The sequence below is a fragment of the Corvus brachyrhynchos genome, unplaced genomic scaffold (genome assembly GCF_000691975.1).
Source record: "Corvus brachyrhynchos isolate BGI_N302 unplaced genomic scaffold, ASM69197v1 scaffold6, whole genome shotgun sequence".
NCBI classification, from domain to species: domain Eukaryota; kingdom Metazoa; phylum Chordata; class Aves; order Passeriformes; family Corvidae; genus Corvus; species Corvus brachyrhynchos.
This window is the reverse complement of record NW_008238632.1, coordinates 2584352-2598488: the sequence shown is the minus strand read 5'-3', so window position 1 is coordinate 2598488 and position 14137 is coordinate 2584352. Positions and strand designations below refer to the sequence as shown.

General features: G+C 42.7%; 1 protein-coding gene across 3 annotated transcripts in view; it reads left to right on the top strand.

The window, feature by feature from the left end:
- Nucleotides 1-3596: 3596 nt before the first annotated feature.
- Nucleotides 3597-14137, top strand: part of NHSL1 (NHS like 1) — a 109134-nt gene continuing 98593 nt past the window's right edge. For 2 of the 3 annotated variants that reach the window (XM_008635974.2, XM_017737206.1), the window contains exon 1: nt 3598-4369. In XM_008635974.2, the coding sequence (XP_008634196.1) occupies nt 4165-4369 (205 nt within the window). In that variant the 5' untranslated portion in view covers nt 3598-4164. Of the gene's footprint in view, nt 4370-14137 lie in introns of all 3 variants that reach the window. The other variant, XM_017737205.1, reaches the window with a different exon arrangement.

The following is a 14137-nucleotide window of genomic DNA, read 5'->3' as shown; positions in this document are numbered from 1 at the left end:
AAAAGGGACACAGCCTTAACTGGAACTTTGAGGCCCTCTTATACCAAAATGGTCTCCACGGCTGTTTTGCTGTAAATAATCATGCCGGAATATGGATTACTTTGTGAGTTTGCTATGTGAGCACTTCATAGGGTACCTCTAAAAGAACAGGCACAGTGTAGATAAAGACCTCTGATGGAGGTCATGTTGACAAGGTTTCAAAACTGACTGAAATTCCCACACATCTGCCTGGGAGATAATGAGCACACTGGGCAGGTGACCGTATGCAGCTGATCTGGTATTGTTAGGGCAGTTTCTGGGATGGAGGGGTTCTCAGGGCTGCTGGAGCACCCCTCTCCTTCTGCAAGCTGCAGCAAGAGCTTTGTAAGGATGGGATGAGACTGCAGGGAAGGTGTTTTCAATGAGCTTTTGCCCGTGTTTAATCCAAATGGCTTTATGACTGGGCTGAAGATGAGTTGTTACCACTTGAAGGAAAACACCCAGGAAGCCTGAGAGAGAGGTGTCCTCTCAGCTGTTGGAGCACGAGCTGTCCCAGGAAGCTGTAATTGTGATCATCCATGTTACTGTCTCCTTGAGTCATAAGAAATGATAGACTAGGAAATGTAGGAATTAAATTAACATGTGAGTTGTGCCAAAAGCCACAGCCCAACCAAAACCGGAGCATGTCTGTGGCGTTTTGGGGTTTTTGTCTCTCTGCTTTGTTGATTTTTTACACTGACCCAAAACCTTTCCTATGAAACATTTTTTGCTGGTTCTTCTGGCCTTAGGAGAACACAGTGGCTGTGAACCATGTGCGTGTATTTGCTTTACAACTTTTAGAGAATTCTTAGACAATCAGGTTGTGATAGATGGTAAAAAACCTGATGGTATGTGAGACTACACACACATATTTGCTCTCATTGACCTCTAAAAATAAATGAAAAAGGGCAGGGGAAGGAACCAGTTTAGATTTCTACTTCAAGCCGTGTGTTTCTTCTTCTGTGATTCCTTCATGTTTTTTACTGGGATGGATTTGTATTTTTAAAAATGTAGCAAAAATAATGCCTTAATCTTTATATACATAACCTGGAAAATATGAAGCCTATATACTTGTACGACATCTTCATAAGGGAGAAAATAGCCAGGTTGGAAAATTAGCTGAGTTTATTAGAAGTGTACCTTGTTTCTTTTAAATGGCTTTGTAGACTGTTTTACATAATTAAATGTAAGCCTCTGCAGTGTTTCAGATGCTAAAATTTCCAGCTCCTTGGCCTTGCATTTGGCTACTGATTAAAGAATGGTTTAACCTGCAACAGCTACTCAACATGTATTGTTTTTCAAATGGTAATTGCTGTTTTCTCTTCATCTTGGGAAATTTACTTTAGATCCACATGCACAACGACTATATTGATACTAAGCTTGTCACCTAGAAATAAGCATTCTGTGGTAACAACAGTGTTCCAGTGGATAGCAATGGATCTTTTCCTGCAATGAAACGGAATGATACTAAACTCTGAGCAAAGCATTGCACTACTCTGTTTACAGTAACAATGGAAGTGTTATGGTCAGTCACGGTGCTTTTGCCCTTGCATCACCAAGTTGTGACTCAGCACCGTGTTAAAAAGGCAGAGGTACAGACAGGTCAGGAAAATTCCTGCAATCAAATTGCTGCCTAGACTCTGGACAGGTCTTTGGGATTTACCCTGGCATTTTGGGTTAACCTGAAAGGGTTTCCTTCTTGTTGGTTCCTCTGATCTTCTGTTTCTAAGTAGTACAGTGGAGAGGAGATGACTACTATTCTGCTGTTCCTACCAGGGTTTTTATACATCTGGCTCTGTATAATTTAGCCAGTAATAGCTGTGGTAGTTTACAGTTCTCTGTACTTTTCAGTACTGGCAATTCCAAATGTTTGCTCTTTGTCAAAAGAAATAAATTTACTTTAAGCATGGTCTTTGATTCTTTAATTTTTATATTAAATCCTGACAATTGGTACATAAGCCGCCCCAAAATGGTTATTTCAGTGTTTGGATCTCTAGGGATATCTCACTCCACATTCTCAAGTCTTGCAAGCAAAAGGTCCAAGGAAGAAAATCAAAACAATCCTACTAACCCTGCACAGGTCTCTTGTCCCATCAGGAATGGGGAGTGGTGTCTGTTAACAAAGACAAAACCCTCCAACCTAGAAAGACTTGATGACATAGTGAGAAACGCGAGTGTTAGCAGTGTGTTGGCTCCTACTCGCACTCACTTAGCACACACTCGCACTCACTCGCACACACTTAGCACTCCTGCACCCCCCTCCCTCCATGACCCTACTGCAACACCACTGACTTTGGGACGTGGTGGGAGACCTGTGTATGTACATATGCATTACCTCGTGGAGTGAGGTCAATTTAAATGCAGCCTATTAAATTATTTACAGAAGACAGTTGGCAAACCCATTGTGCTGTGTTAGTGGGAGCCAAAGGTCACTTTGGTGTGCCTGGTTGATTCATAGAGTAATCTGATACAGTACTTAGCTTTTTGCCTCCCAGTCAGTGGGTTAAACCTTATCCTCTTATTATGAGTCAGAGAGCCATAAGTTTCAGAAAAAGCCAGAGCCTTTGTTTTTAATGGTTTTGAAGAGGCTGTGCAGCACAATCCAGAGGGCTGCGATAGCATCTGCCAGGGGGTTGGGGCGTGTTCTGCAATAGTGTAAATCTGACGGCCAGCTTGGGAGCCGGAACACTGCACCCTTGTTTTCTTACGCTCCTTGTCCTTTTGATAACATCATCTGCAGCCGTTAGGATGTTCAGACATTAATGTTTGTTCTTCAGATAAAGGGCATGTTTTTGTGTTCTTTTTCTTTTTTTTTCCCCCCTGGATTCCTCGCTACCACCATCTCCTTGGGGATTCACTGAGCTGATTTTACTGTCTATCTCCCACATTCAAGTCTATTTTTTTCTGCAAGATAGAAGCTCTGGGGTTTTTTTGTTAACTTTTGTCTTGGCGACCACTTCCAGCAAAACGCATGGGTATTGGGGTGCCTTGGTATAATCAACTCCTCTCTGCTTTAAAATGCTCCCTTTGCCTCTCCACCTTGCAGGTTTATTCCCTTCAGCGAGCGGCATTGGTACTGGCATGCAGGGCAAGCACTGCAGCTTTCAGTAGTGCCTGACTTCTTAAAACTTTCACACTGTGGAGTTCTTTTCCTAGCTGCTAGTTTAAAGAGAAGGCAGCAGAACGTAAGAGAGCTGGGAACAAAACCTGTTTTATGAGCTGTAGTGATCCCAGTGAGAGTCTGATCACTAAGTATCTGCTCAGATTTTGTTTGTCTCTACACTTTCATTTAGTGTCTTTGTACCACCAGTTACGGGGGCACTAATGTTTTCAGCACACTGTTCAGGATGCTTTTGGTGTGGACAAGCTCTAGGATTTTATTTTCCCCCTCTCCAAGCCTGCAGAGGTGCGGCAAGTGCTTTCCTATTTCTGCACGCAGAGTTCAGAAGTTTGTGCTGCCACTGAGCTGGCTGAAGAAAGGAGGAGTTTTGCTTTTAGGAGAGCGAGCCTATCATATTTCACTCTAATCCTAAGCGATAGCCACGCAGTCGGTTTTATTGTTAGGCAAGCCTTCCTGGAGCTCCTTCACCAGGCTTTTCTCTAAGGGAGAGCAGGGAAGCCTGAGAATGAGGAGGCAGAAGTGTGGTCGCTTTATTGTCCCTCATGAGCTGTGCCATGCCAGGGCGTGATCTCTGCCTGCTCTTCCCTCCTCGTGGGCTGTTTTTGATGAGCCAGAAGAGGATTGAATTGCATGCCCGTTCCTGGGGAGCGATGCCGGGGAGAAGAGCGGAGCTACAGTTTTTGCTGTTGAGTGGAGAATGGGGAAAACACTTGCCTCAGTGCTGTACTCTGCTCAGCCCTTACATGCTCCGCTGAGCTGCTGCAAGGTGCCACTTTCTGCTGCTTTTCTGCTCTTTGTTTTCTTTGGCAGCTCCCTAAGTGCTGTATCAAAGCAGCTTCAGAGGAGCTGCGCTGGCACAGCCACCTACCTCCATACTGGTGCTGGTTTAAAGGCAGCGAGAAGAAACCTGGACTGAAGTTGGATTGAGTTTGTTTAGTCTCCCACGAAAACCGCTGAGAAAGGGGACAGGAACAATTTCAGAGAGGTCTGTTTGGAGCTGATGCCAGTGGCTGGCTTGAAAGAAAATGAAAAAGGAGTGTGTTTCGAGATCTTTCAAACTCAAACAAAACCCAGGCTCCCTCTCGCGTGCTGTCAGCTGGATAAATTTCTCCTCCTTGTCAAGGCAGACAAAGAGATTGTTTCGCAGCGATGGGGAACTCTCCTCCATGTGCGTGCAGCAGGTAGATGAGGATGACGAGAACTGGACCTACAGGAGCCAGCAGAGAAAAGGTGACTTGCTTTCTTTTAACCCTTGTGACTGCTGCTGAAGTGTCAGCCCTGCTCCATGCTGCTCCGTCCAGCTGCTCGGGTCCCACTGGGAGCTGCAGGTGGGGTAGGAGGAGGAAGGCAGCACAAAAACCGAGGTGCAGCACTGCCTTGCCAAGTTTTTGGGGGGTTAAAACTGTGAAAGCTTATAGTTATCAACAGGAAAATCCTTTAATTCCCTATCTGGGTACTGATTGTGTAGGGCATAGGTAAGTTTTGTTTATGCTTCTTATAGGCAGTAGTCACTGGTGGCAGAGCCTTTGGGCAGGTGCTGCAAGAATCTCTCTTCAAAATGTGGAACCCAAAGCTATTTAAGACTCCACTTCTAAATGACTGGGTGGCTTTTCTTGGATGACTGCCTCATGGTCCTGCTGGGAAAAATTTAAGTGTATTTTGTTTTATGAGGGCAGATTGAGAAGAGGTCCCAGATGCAAAATAAAAGAGATGATGAGAAAGTGATGGGAATTGCTCCACAGAGAGGAAGGACATCTAGGATACGAGATAAGCCGCTCTGAATGAACCCTTGAAATGTTCAAACCTGGAGTATATTTTATATGAGACCTTTAAAAAGTACGTTTATTTTTTGTGTTCTGTTTTTGAATGAAGTTTGTCAGGTCACTAAATAACCAATTACCTCCTATTTGCCATAAATCAAAACAAATGTCAGAAATTTGCTTGTGCGAGTTGGTGAGGTACAGTTACCAGTAGATGGCTGGCAGGCAGTGGGGTGTGCATGCACGGGAGGTTAAAAATACTCCGTAAAGTGAGTGATTTGGTTGTAATTTCTCTAGTGCTGCCAGAGCAGTAGTTTGTTAATAGGAAGTGTAAGGTTGACTCAGTTTTGCTGTAAGGTCACTTTTGTAAGAGCAGGCAGACTCTCCAAGGGCATTTGATCTTCAAAGGGCCTTTTATTTCTTTTCATTTCTGGGAGCAGTTAATAGCTACTTGACCAGAATTTCACTTCCGTGTCAGAACAGATTGTGGCTTTGGTAAATTGTTTGTATGCAGGAACACAAACACAGGATGTATATGCTTGTGCTTTGCTCCCTGCACGCTAGGACACAACTTTAATCTGTGCTTTGAAGATTGTTTTTTAACCTACTTTGCTGTTGAAAATCTTCTAAAAAGGGAGTTTGCATTTGCAACCAGTAATTTTTACTTTGGACTGTTGGTATATTGATATTGTACAGTGATGCTGGATATGCTTCTAACACCTGTGGGATCCTGCATGGATCAGAAGAACCATTGAGCCCTGCTGCTGGATTCTATATAACTTCCCATAGAGTTTCTCGTGCTGCCTTTCTTAGCCCGTGCTCACGCCACAAGGCAGAGATGGGAAAGGAAGCTTTACTGGTGGATTAATGGTGTATTAATTTTTCTGAGTGATTTACATAAAGAACCCATTGTACAGGCTGAAGGGGGAGGGCAGAATTCCTCCCATAATTGGGCAGCAAGCTATGAAAGCCTCCCTGCCTGCCCACAGAGGAGATGACAATATGTCATTTTTGAAGGGAAGGTGGAGGGAGGTGTAGATTATGCAGGGCTTATTTCCTCTTTGCAGGGAACAATTTGACTCAACTTGTAAAATCTGCCTGGATCATAAATCTAACCACATATCTGTCTGACCAGGATCCTCTTCTGGACTAACAGGGATTGCCAGGGCAGAAGGGAGTGGGGGGTTATATACTGGAGCAGGAGAAACTCGTCACGGCTGCAGGTGTTACACCCTGGGCTGTGAATCAGGCTTGCACGGTGTTGGAAGAGTTTGAGTATCCATACCTGGCAGAGTGGTTGTCTTGGGTTTGTGTTCAAAGGCAAAACGTGTGTGATAAATGGCCACTTGTGTTCTCGAATTAATTTGCTCCACTGCTCTGTTGCATTACTGCTTGCCAACCTTTGTAAAACTGAGGGCTCAAAACAACAGTATTGTCTTTGGTGCTCAAATTAACCACATCACTAAATTAACACAAACTAGAAAGAAATGAGAGGCACAGCAGACTGGCAGGATAGCAAGTGTTACAGACAAAACCACACTGTTTTAAGCTAGATTAAATTTTAATAGTTTTTCGGCTGTCAGAATAGTTTTCCCTCCAGTTCTTCCTCAGGTAATCACTAGCTGCTCTTCTCCTAACTGTACGTGTAAAGGCAGGAGTGTTAATAACAGAAGCTGGAAATTAAGGAATTATTGTTCTTTCTGAGCTGTTTCTCTTCCTGTCTTTTTAAACGTCTTCTTTTGCCGCTCCATTGCTCCTCCAGGCTCCGATTGCATTCCCACGAGGCTGCTGGGTGACAGGCACAAGGCAGCATGTGTTGCGTGGTATTTCACCAGCAAAGTGGCTAATCTGCCTTGGCTGCAAACCGGAGCTTGCACACAGTAGCGAGCACAGAGATTGGTTGGATTTCTCAGTTTGAAATGAGCAAGAGGAACAAAAGTAAACGGTAGCTGTGAACCTGGGGCACACCCCGGTGCCCTACGTGGCTGATCCCTGCCTGTGCCTGTGGGGCTGCTGCTTCGTTCTTCTTTTTAAAATGTACACTGATGCAGAGTGTTTTGGAACGGGTAGCAGCAATCAGACTTCACATTTGATAAAGCTGTTAGTAGAAGAGATGGTGAGAGTTGACAGTAAAATAAAGGTTTGTTGTTTGAAACATTTCTTGCTCAGCCCTCTTCCTCCTCAGAAGTCAGCTGGAGGCCCTTTGAAATGAGGGCACACTGTAACTCTCACGTTTCTTCTTCTTTAATCAGCATTTTAAATTCAGATGTTTTAACTTTGTGGGATAGCATGTATTTTCAGACTGAAGCTCAGAGCATTTTTTTCCTTTAAAATCCACTTTATTGGAAAATGACTGAGAGAGGTATCCTTTGAAACAAAGGAGCTTGGGTGTGTTGCAGAGGGTTTCTGATGGGTGGAAGAATGGGACAGTCGTTTGTGTTTTGCCTGTGCTGTTTAGCACGAGTATGACACAGCAGGTAACTTTGAATAGAGATAACACACGAGTTAGTTCATGGCCCAGGCTTCACTGTATTTACTTTAATTTTACAGAAAAGGAAATGAGTCGCATGGCAGCCCCAGAACATCTTAACTGAGCTTTTCTGGCCAGGTGCTGGAGAAGCACAACTAGCAGTCAGGTCTGGCCACAGGTGGCAGTGCATCAGAAGAAGCTGTTACCCAACGAGGTTTTCCCTGCTCTCCCCCCAGCTCCTGTCCCTGTTTATTGCTCTAATGTTTTACCCACTCCCTCCATTTCACTTGGTTGCTTTCCAATCTTTCTGAATCACTCAAGTTAAAAGTCTTGGCTGCTTTTTACTGCAGGTTATATTACCTGGGAAACTTACTTAGAGTCATTAGTCAGAGAAACCTTGTTTCTCAGGTAACTACTGGGTTTCAAGGACTGATCAAACTCAGTTCAGAAGGTGGCAGCCACTGGCTTTCTGCTGTTTGCTGTTTGCTTTAATACCAAAGTGTGTGAAATGCCCAATTTTTTTTTCTTCCTTGCAAAACCAGTCTAAATGTGAAAATTTGCTTTAATGCTAAAAGTAATTTAAATTCATAAATAACTACTTGTGGGCTGAGCCTTTTGTGTCCTTGCAGTGTGTCTGATGGAAGCAATCCTGACATCCTGATGACAACTCTGACCAAAGCTGTCAGTTAACTTCCTAATTGCTTATCGTTGTCTGAGAGCATCACACTTACCAAGGGGTCAGATTTCCATAAACTGAACAATTACGGAATTGTCACAGTAGCAGTATCAGTGCTGCTTTATTATGTCAGTAAAAAAGATGTTCTTTAGTTATACCTATATTACCTGTGCTTGGTTTAAATGTGCATCATGAAAGTTTAATACTATCAGATGATTTTTTCTTCACATTCCAGAGGCAGACTTGGGACTCAAGAGCTTTTGGTCTTTGCAGCTTGTATTTTCAGTGTTTCCTGTAGAAACTCAGGGTAGGGATAGGCAACTCTGATCTTACCTGACTGCAGCACCACAGCCATCACATCATTCTTTAGTCCAAATAATTTTTAAATTCTAGGTTTTTAAGTAGTGAATACAGTTTACAAGGGAGTTTTTAGTAATGAGATGTAAGAGTACCAAGACCTATTAAGTTCCCATAAGCAAGATTACCAAATCCAGACTTCTTGTTGCTATTCCAATGTAAAATCATTATATTGGGCTTTTTCTCCTGTATGTTTTTGCACAAGATCTTGTGTTCAAAGGGGGAAAAAGTCATGTCAGTTACTACATAGATGAACGCCCATAAACCCAAAGGGAGCTGTTAGCATTTGTAGCAGCCATAACATGTGATGGATTGTAGTGTAGGGGCATGTGTGTCTGTAAAAACGATTCTTGAAGCTTTGGGCAAGTCCATAAATAATCATTTATGGAAACCTCAAAAAGCATTTGTGTAAGAGACTGGAATAAGTCCAAACCAAATATATGCTTTATATACCTTTTTGTGAAAGACTTCTTTTTTTTGTTTGTGTTGTGTTGTTTGTTTGTTTTTGTTTTGTATGTTTTCTGGGGAAATTTTTTGTTTTTTTTAAAAAAGAAATTGATGTTTATTTAGTATATATAAGCACACATATGCAAATCTGAATGTTTGAAAGGAAAAAAATGAGAGATTCAATACAAAAGCCAACTTTGTGTCTTGTCGTACCATTTACATGTTGTAGGTTCTGTGTGCAAAGATAAAACTGGATATAGTTCTGTGCATTTGTAACAATTGGTCAAGTTTATATCAAATTTTTGTGGTTGGACTGTTGGATGTTGTGCTTTTATGGAAGCACAGCCGGGAGCAGAGGTACTACTTCAAATACTGACGTATGTGCTATTTGTCTTAGCATATTTGTATCATGGCACAGCAGAGGGTTCTGTGAAACTTTTGTGATATACAGTGGCAATCCAAAGTTTTCACGCTGGTAAAACAGCTGGGGACAGTCACAAGTCTTGCATTTAACTATAACTTGAAGCAGCAACTTTTGCATGCTTGTACATAAAGACAAATTTAATCAAAACTTTGCTGTCTTTCCCATGTCTTCTGGCAAATATTGCCACAGATGGGAATCTGAAAGTGGGTTTGCTAAGCAAAAATTTGTAAGCTACAGAAACAAGTTTAAGTAAGAAATGTTGGTATCACAGAGTATCTGTGTTGGTATCACAGAACCATTTGGTTAGATCTACATCTCTACTTTTGCTTTATCAAAAAAACAGGGATCCAGCCATCAGGGTTATTTATTCTATTAAAACCTCGCCAAATTCCAAGTCTTTGCTATTTTGAAAGTGCAAATATCTAGTACTTTAAAAATAATAAAATTTGTTATCTGATCAAAGTGTTCCAGGTAAAAATAGAAATTAAAAAAAAATTTCTATAATCTTACAAATTTACTGCAGTTCTTCCTTTTTTCCCAGTTGCTATCCCAGCATGTCCGTGCCTCTCCAGGAAGCAGTGACTAGAGAACAGCAGTCTGTCCTAAGGGACATTTCCCAGTAGATTTTTTTTATGAAGAGTTGTGGCTGGTTTCACTGCCTACTCCAAGAGCCATAACTAATGTAAGTTTACTGTGTTGAAGAGTCTAAATCTCTCAGGGGATTGTGGAATGTTTTTTGTTAGGATCGAGGAGCTGAAGGGAAGAACAGGCTTGTGTGGTGTTGCTGAATCCGTGTATTAGAGCTGCTGTCTCAGAAATGTGCTTTTCTTAGGCAGATGGGAAGTTAACCCCTGGTGTTTGAGAACTCCGAGGGCAGATCCCGGTTCCTTCTGGGCAGCTCTGTGCTGCTGTGAAGTGAGAGCCTGACTGCCTTCAGTAGGACACCTTGAATTTCAAGTACAGAGCAGCTCCAGCCAGAGTTCTCTTGGCTGGTCGCACTGTAGAAGACCAAAGTGTTGGGAAATGCAAACAAATGGAGTAGCACCTGACTTAAGCGTGTGTTTCCAAAGTGACAAGGACACTGCAACCCAATTGGTCCTGCAGTTTCCGTGCCGTTTGGATTAGCAGGGTAACTGGTGCAGCGCTCCTTTGCTTGCTTCTTTGCAGCCATGAAGGAACCCACGAGGTGCTGTGGTTTTCCTTCTGAGAGTGTATTGTTTTGAAAGGTTTCCAGTTTTATTTCATGATACATAAACTTCTCTATACTTCTATACACTTTATATACTTTTTCTTGTTCCCAGGCTAGTGTCTGATGTCCAGCTTATCCTTAGGCTGAAAACTTGGGGCGAATGTTTCCCCCTCACTAGGGCTCAAAACTGATGTCTCCTGACCTTCACATTTTACTCTTAAGTAGCTATATTTTATAAAGCAGACTGGTTGTTTTCCTGTGATTGGATGCACTGTTAGAGCTGAAACAGCGTGCTGTATGTGCTTTCCTGTGCACTGCTCATCAAGTAATAGAGTACACGAAAAATTCTGTTTCTATGCAGTTCTTAGCCAACTGCTTCATGAATTGTCCTCTAAAACTGAGGGGACCTTTATCTCCAGCATGGTCATAGCTCACCATTCTGGCAGGACATTGCAAATATGACAACTTCTTGTTTTTCCTCCAATCTGTTACAAATGAAAAGAAAGTGAAGTTAAAGGCTAAGAATGTGGCTAAATAACTGAAGTTAATGAATTTTGAAAGGGCATATTTAGCTTCTATTATAATATTTGGAACAATTAAGTAGAGTGGATTTGACAGTTCGTGATTTAAACTGTGAAATAAATTTTCTTCTTGTCTTTTAGTTGCAGAATTTCAATAAAAATAAAGAAACTAGGTTTGCCATCTACCTGGCTTGTTGGGGGTTGCTTTTGGTTTTTGTTTGTGTGTTCGTTTTTGCATATACTTGTCTATTAAAACAATTTATCTACCAGCCTCTCTTTCCCATTTGTAAGTGGAAACCTCTGTGTTGTTTTTTTTGGGTTTTTTTTTCCTGGAGAATTGAAGTGTAAATGCTGTTATAACTTGAATGTGTAGCTTATTGTTCCAAAGCCTGAGCTGAAGTGGTCTGTTAAAATGTAAGGCCTAGGTGCTTTTGATACCTAAGCAAGGTGTATTTTCAGCATGTGAGTGTGTATTTTGGACACTTAAGAGAATGGCTCATTTTTCATCCCGAGGAAAGGTAATTAATATGTACACCCTCTGCTCAGTCTAGAGCTTCCCTTACATACAGCGTGGCAGCTTCTGCCTGGCACTTTATCTCCCTGAAGCAGATGGATTCCCTGGACATTGAGTCGTGGTGAACTTGTAGTGTTTGGAAGGCAATTATGGGCTGTGAATTAGGTGCTTTGCAACTGGTGCATCATTTACTTACCCATTCACTCCAAACTAAGAGATCTGAGAAGCACATAGAAGGTTGTCACATAAAGCTGCTCAGAAGCTGTCAGATCAAACACCTAAGCAGAGGGGAGTGACAGGGCTGCATTTTGCTTGAGAGTAGCACGTGGGGATGGATGTTAAATAGAAGTTATCCCTGGTCACACTTTCTCCAGGGTAACACAGGCCCATAGTAACAGTGCCACTGTATATTGTGTGTATTGGAGGGGAGAGGGGAGGCCTCTGCCCACACCTCCTCCCACTTCTTGCTTGAACTGTGGGCCATGTCCATGAACCACGGTACAAGGAGCTGTGCTTGCCAGTTAGCAGGTCAGGTTTGATAGGAACAGCTCTTGGAGGGAGGCACGGCTTGGCCTCCTGACTGCTTTGGAGGGGCACCTGTCCTCCAGGCACTGTATGCCCGGCTGCTCACAGCATGTCCCCATCAGTCAAGTCCCGTCAGAGCTGCTCCTGTCACCTGCTGCCTCTTTTTCCTTTTGCTTGTTTTCATGTGATTTTTTTTTTCTTCCCTATGGCTTTGTTTTGCCTACACAGGTGTTTGCTCCCTAACGCAGTAGGGATGCTCACAGTTTATGTATTAGGCTTAATACTATGAATCACACTCTTGTAGGCACCTTGCTAATGACTACATTAATTAAAGAGTGACCTTTGGAAGAAACAGCCTCTTAATTTTGATTCTGTCATTCATGTCTAATTTTAATGCCTGAAATGGGGATAGAAACTAATGAATGGTGGAGGCTGTTGCCTTTCAGAAACTGAAATTTGTTTGTACTTGCTTGTAATTTCCACGGAGCCTTTTGTATCTCTTTCTCCCTTGTAGTCCAGACTGCCAAAGAGCTGATGAGTAAGCGTGACTGATTACAGCCTACTGTACACTTACATGGAAACTCTCATCCAGGAATTACTAACTCAATTTTATTAACCTTGAGTAGTGCATGTAATGCCATATATGGTAAATACGGCATTTTCATTTCAGAATGAAATGAGGTATTGTGACATGCAGTGGCAGAATCAGATATTAAATTCTGCGTTTGACTGGTAGCTAGCTTGACCTGGTTTTGCAAAGAGAGAAGATGCCCTGTGCTCAGCAGCACAGCTGCTTTCCACTGGGGTGCTGGCTGGCTCTGACGGTGGAGCTGTCAACAGCAAGGGGGCTGCAGCTCTTGCACAGTCTCTGTCAGATTGTCGTTCAGCTGGGACTGTGAGGAAGGTAGCAAATCTATTAAATTGATCAGGTCGAATAAGGAGTAACTCGTTTCGTTCTGGCTGCTCTGCACTGACACTTCTCACATGCTGGGATCTCAGTGAAGAAGCAGTTGTGTTTCTGCCCCAGGGATGATGGCAGAAAACACCTCGGTGCTGTCTCAGGTTTGTAGCAAGGAAGGAATCAGAACAGGTGGGAATGCAGAAATAGTTCCCATTGCACCACACATGTGAAGCTGTAACAACCTACAAATGGCCCCATCACCCTGCCCTGGCACGGTTTCTGATAAGAACACTGGCCCAGTTTGCTGCCCAAGGACAGCTCATGCTAAAGTGCCAATTCTTGTAATTCTTTGTCAAGGGCTTGAGTGTATTTTGGCCCATAGCTTTAAATCAGAAGAGAACTGCTTAAAGTGCTGCTGGTTTTACCTCAGTATTTCAGTGACCTATTTGTTCTTGTTAGGTAAGCATTGTGATGGTGTGAATGAAAACAGCTCCCCAGGTAGTACAGATGGTGGGTCTGCATAGGGCAGAAGAAAAAGTGATTTTTCTCTTTGCTGTTTGGTGTTGCTCTGGCATGTGTTTCAGCCTTGGGGAGTTTTTTTGGTACAAGACCATTGCTCTTTTTGTGCATATTTCAGGAAACAACCTGTTATTTTCTCCTCATCCTTGTAGGATGGTGCAGCTGTCTTTGGATGCCAGGATAATGGGGGGGAATTCATATGTCCTTCATGCTGCCTGTGCTTTTGGTATTCTTGATTACCCAAAGGTGGCCTCAGAGCATTCCTCCGTGGCTTGTTGTTACCAGGGTTAGTGAAACACTGACGACATCAATCTGAGGGAACAAGCCCTTGCCAGCCTGTGGCAATTTTCTGGAGCAGTGCACAGATGACTGGGCAAATGAAAATGCCCCTGAGGGGCATTTTTGTTTTGTTTTAATAGTAAACATTATCAATAAAGCCCTGTTACATCCATTAATCAAAGCTAATTTGGCACACAACCCTTGCAAAACAATGAATCTTTTTTTATTGAGAAGCAGATCTTTTAGCAGCAGATTGAAATTACTGGATTGCCTGTTGTTTTCCCAGGCTTTTTCTTCAGAACTTCTGCTCTAGCCTCTCTTTAAATTTGGGACCATCAGTCACTGTTTCCATATAATTAGTGTTCTTCTGGTCATGCGTTAAGGCTCTGTACATTCTGGTCCTACCCGCACAACCA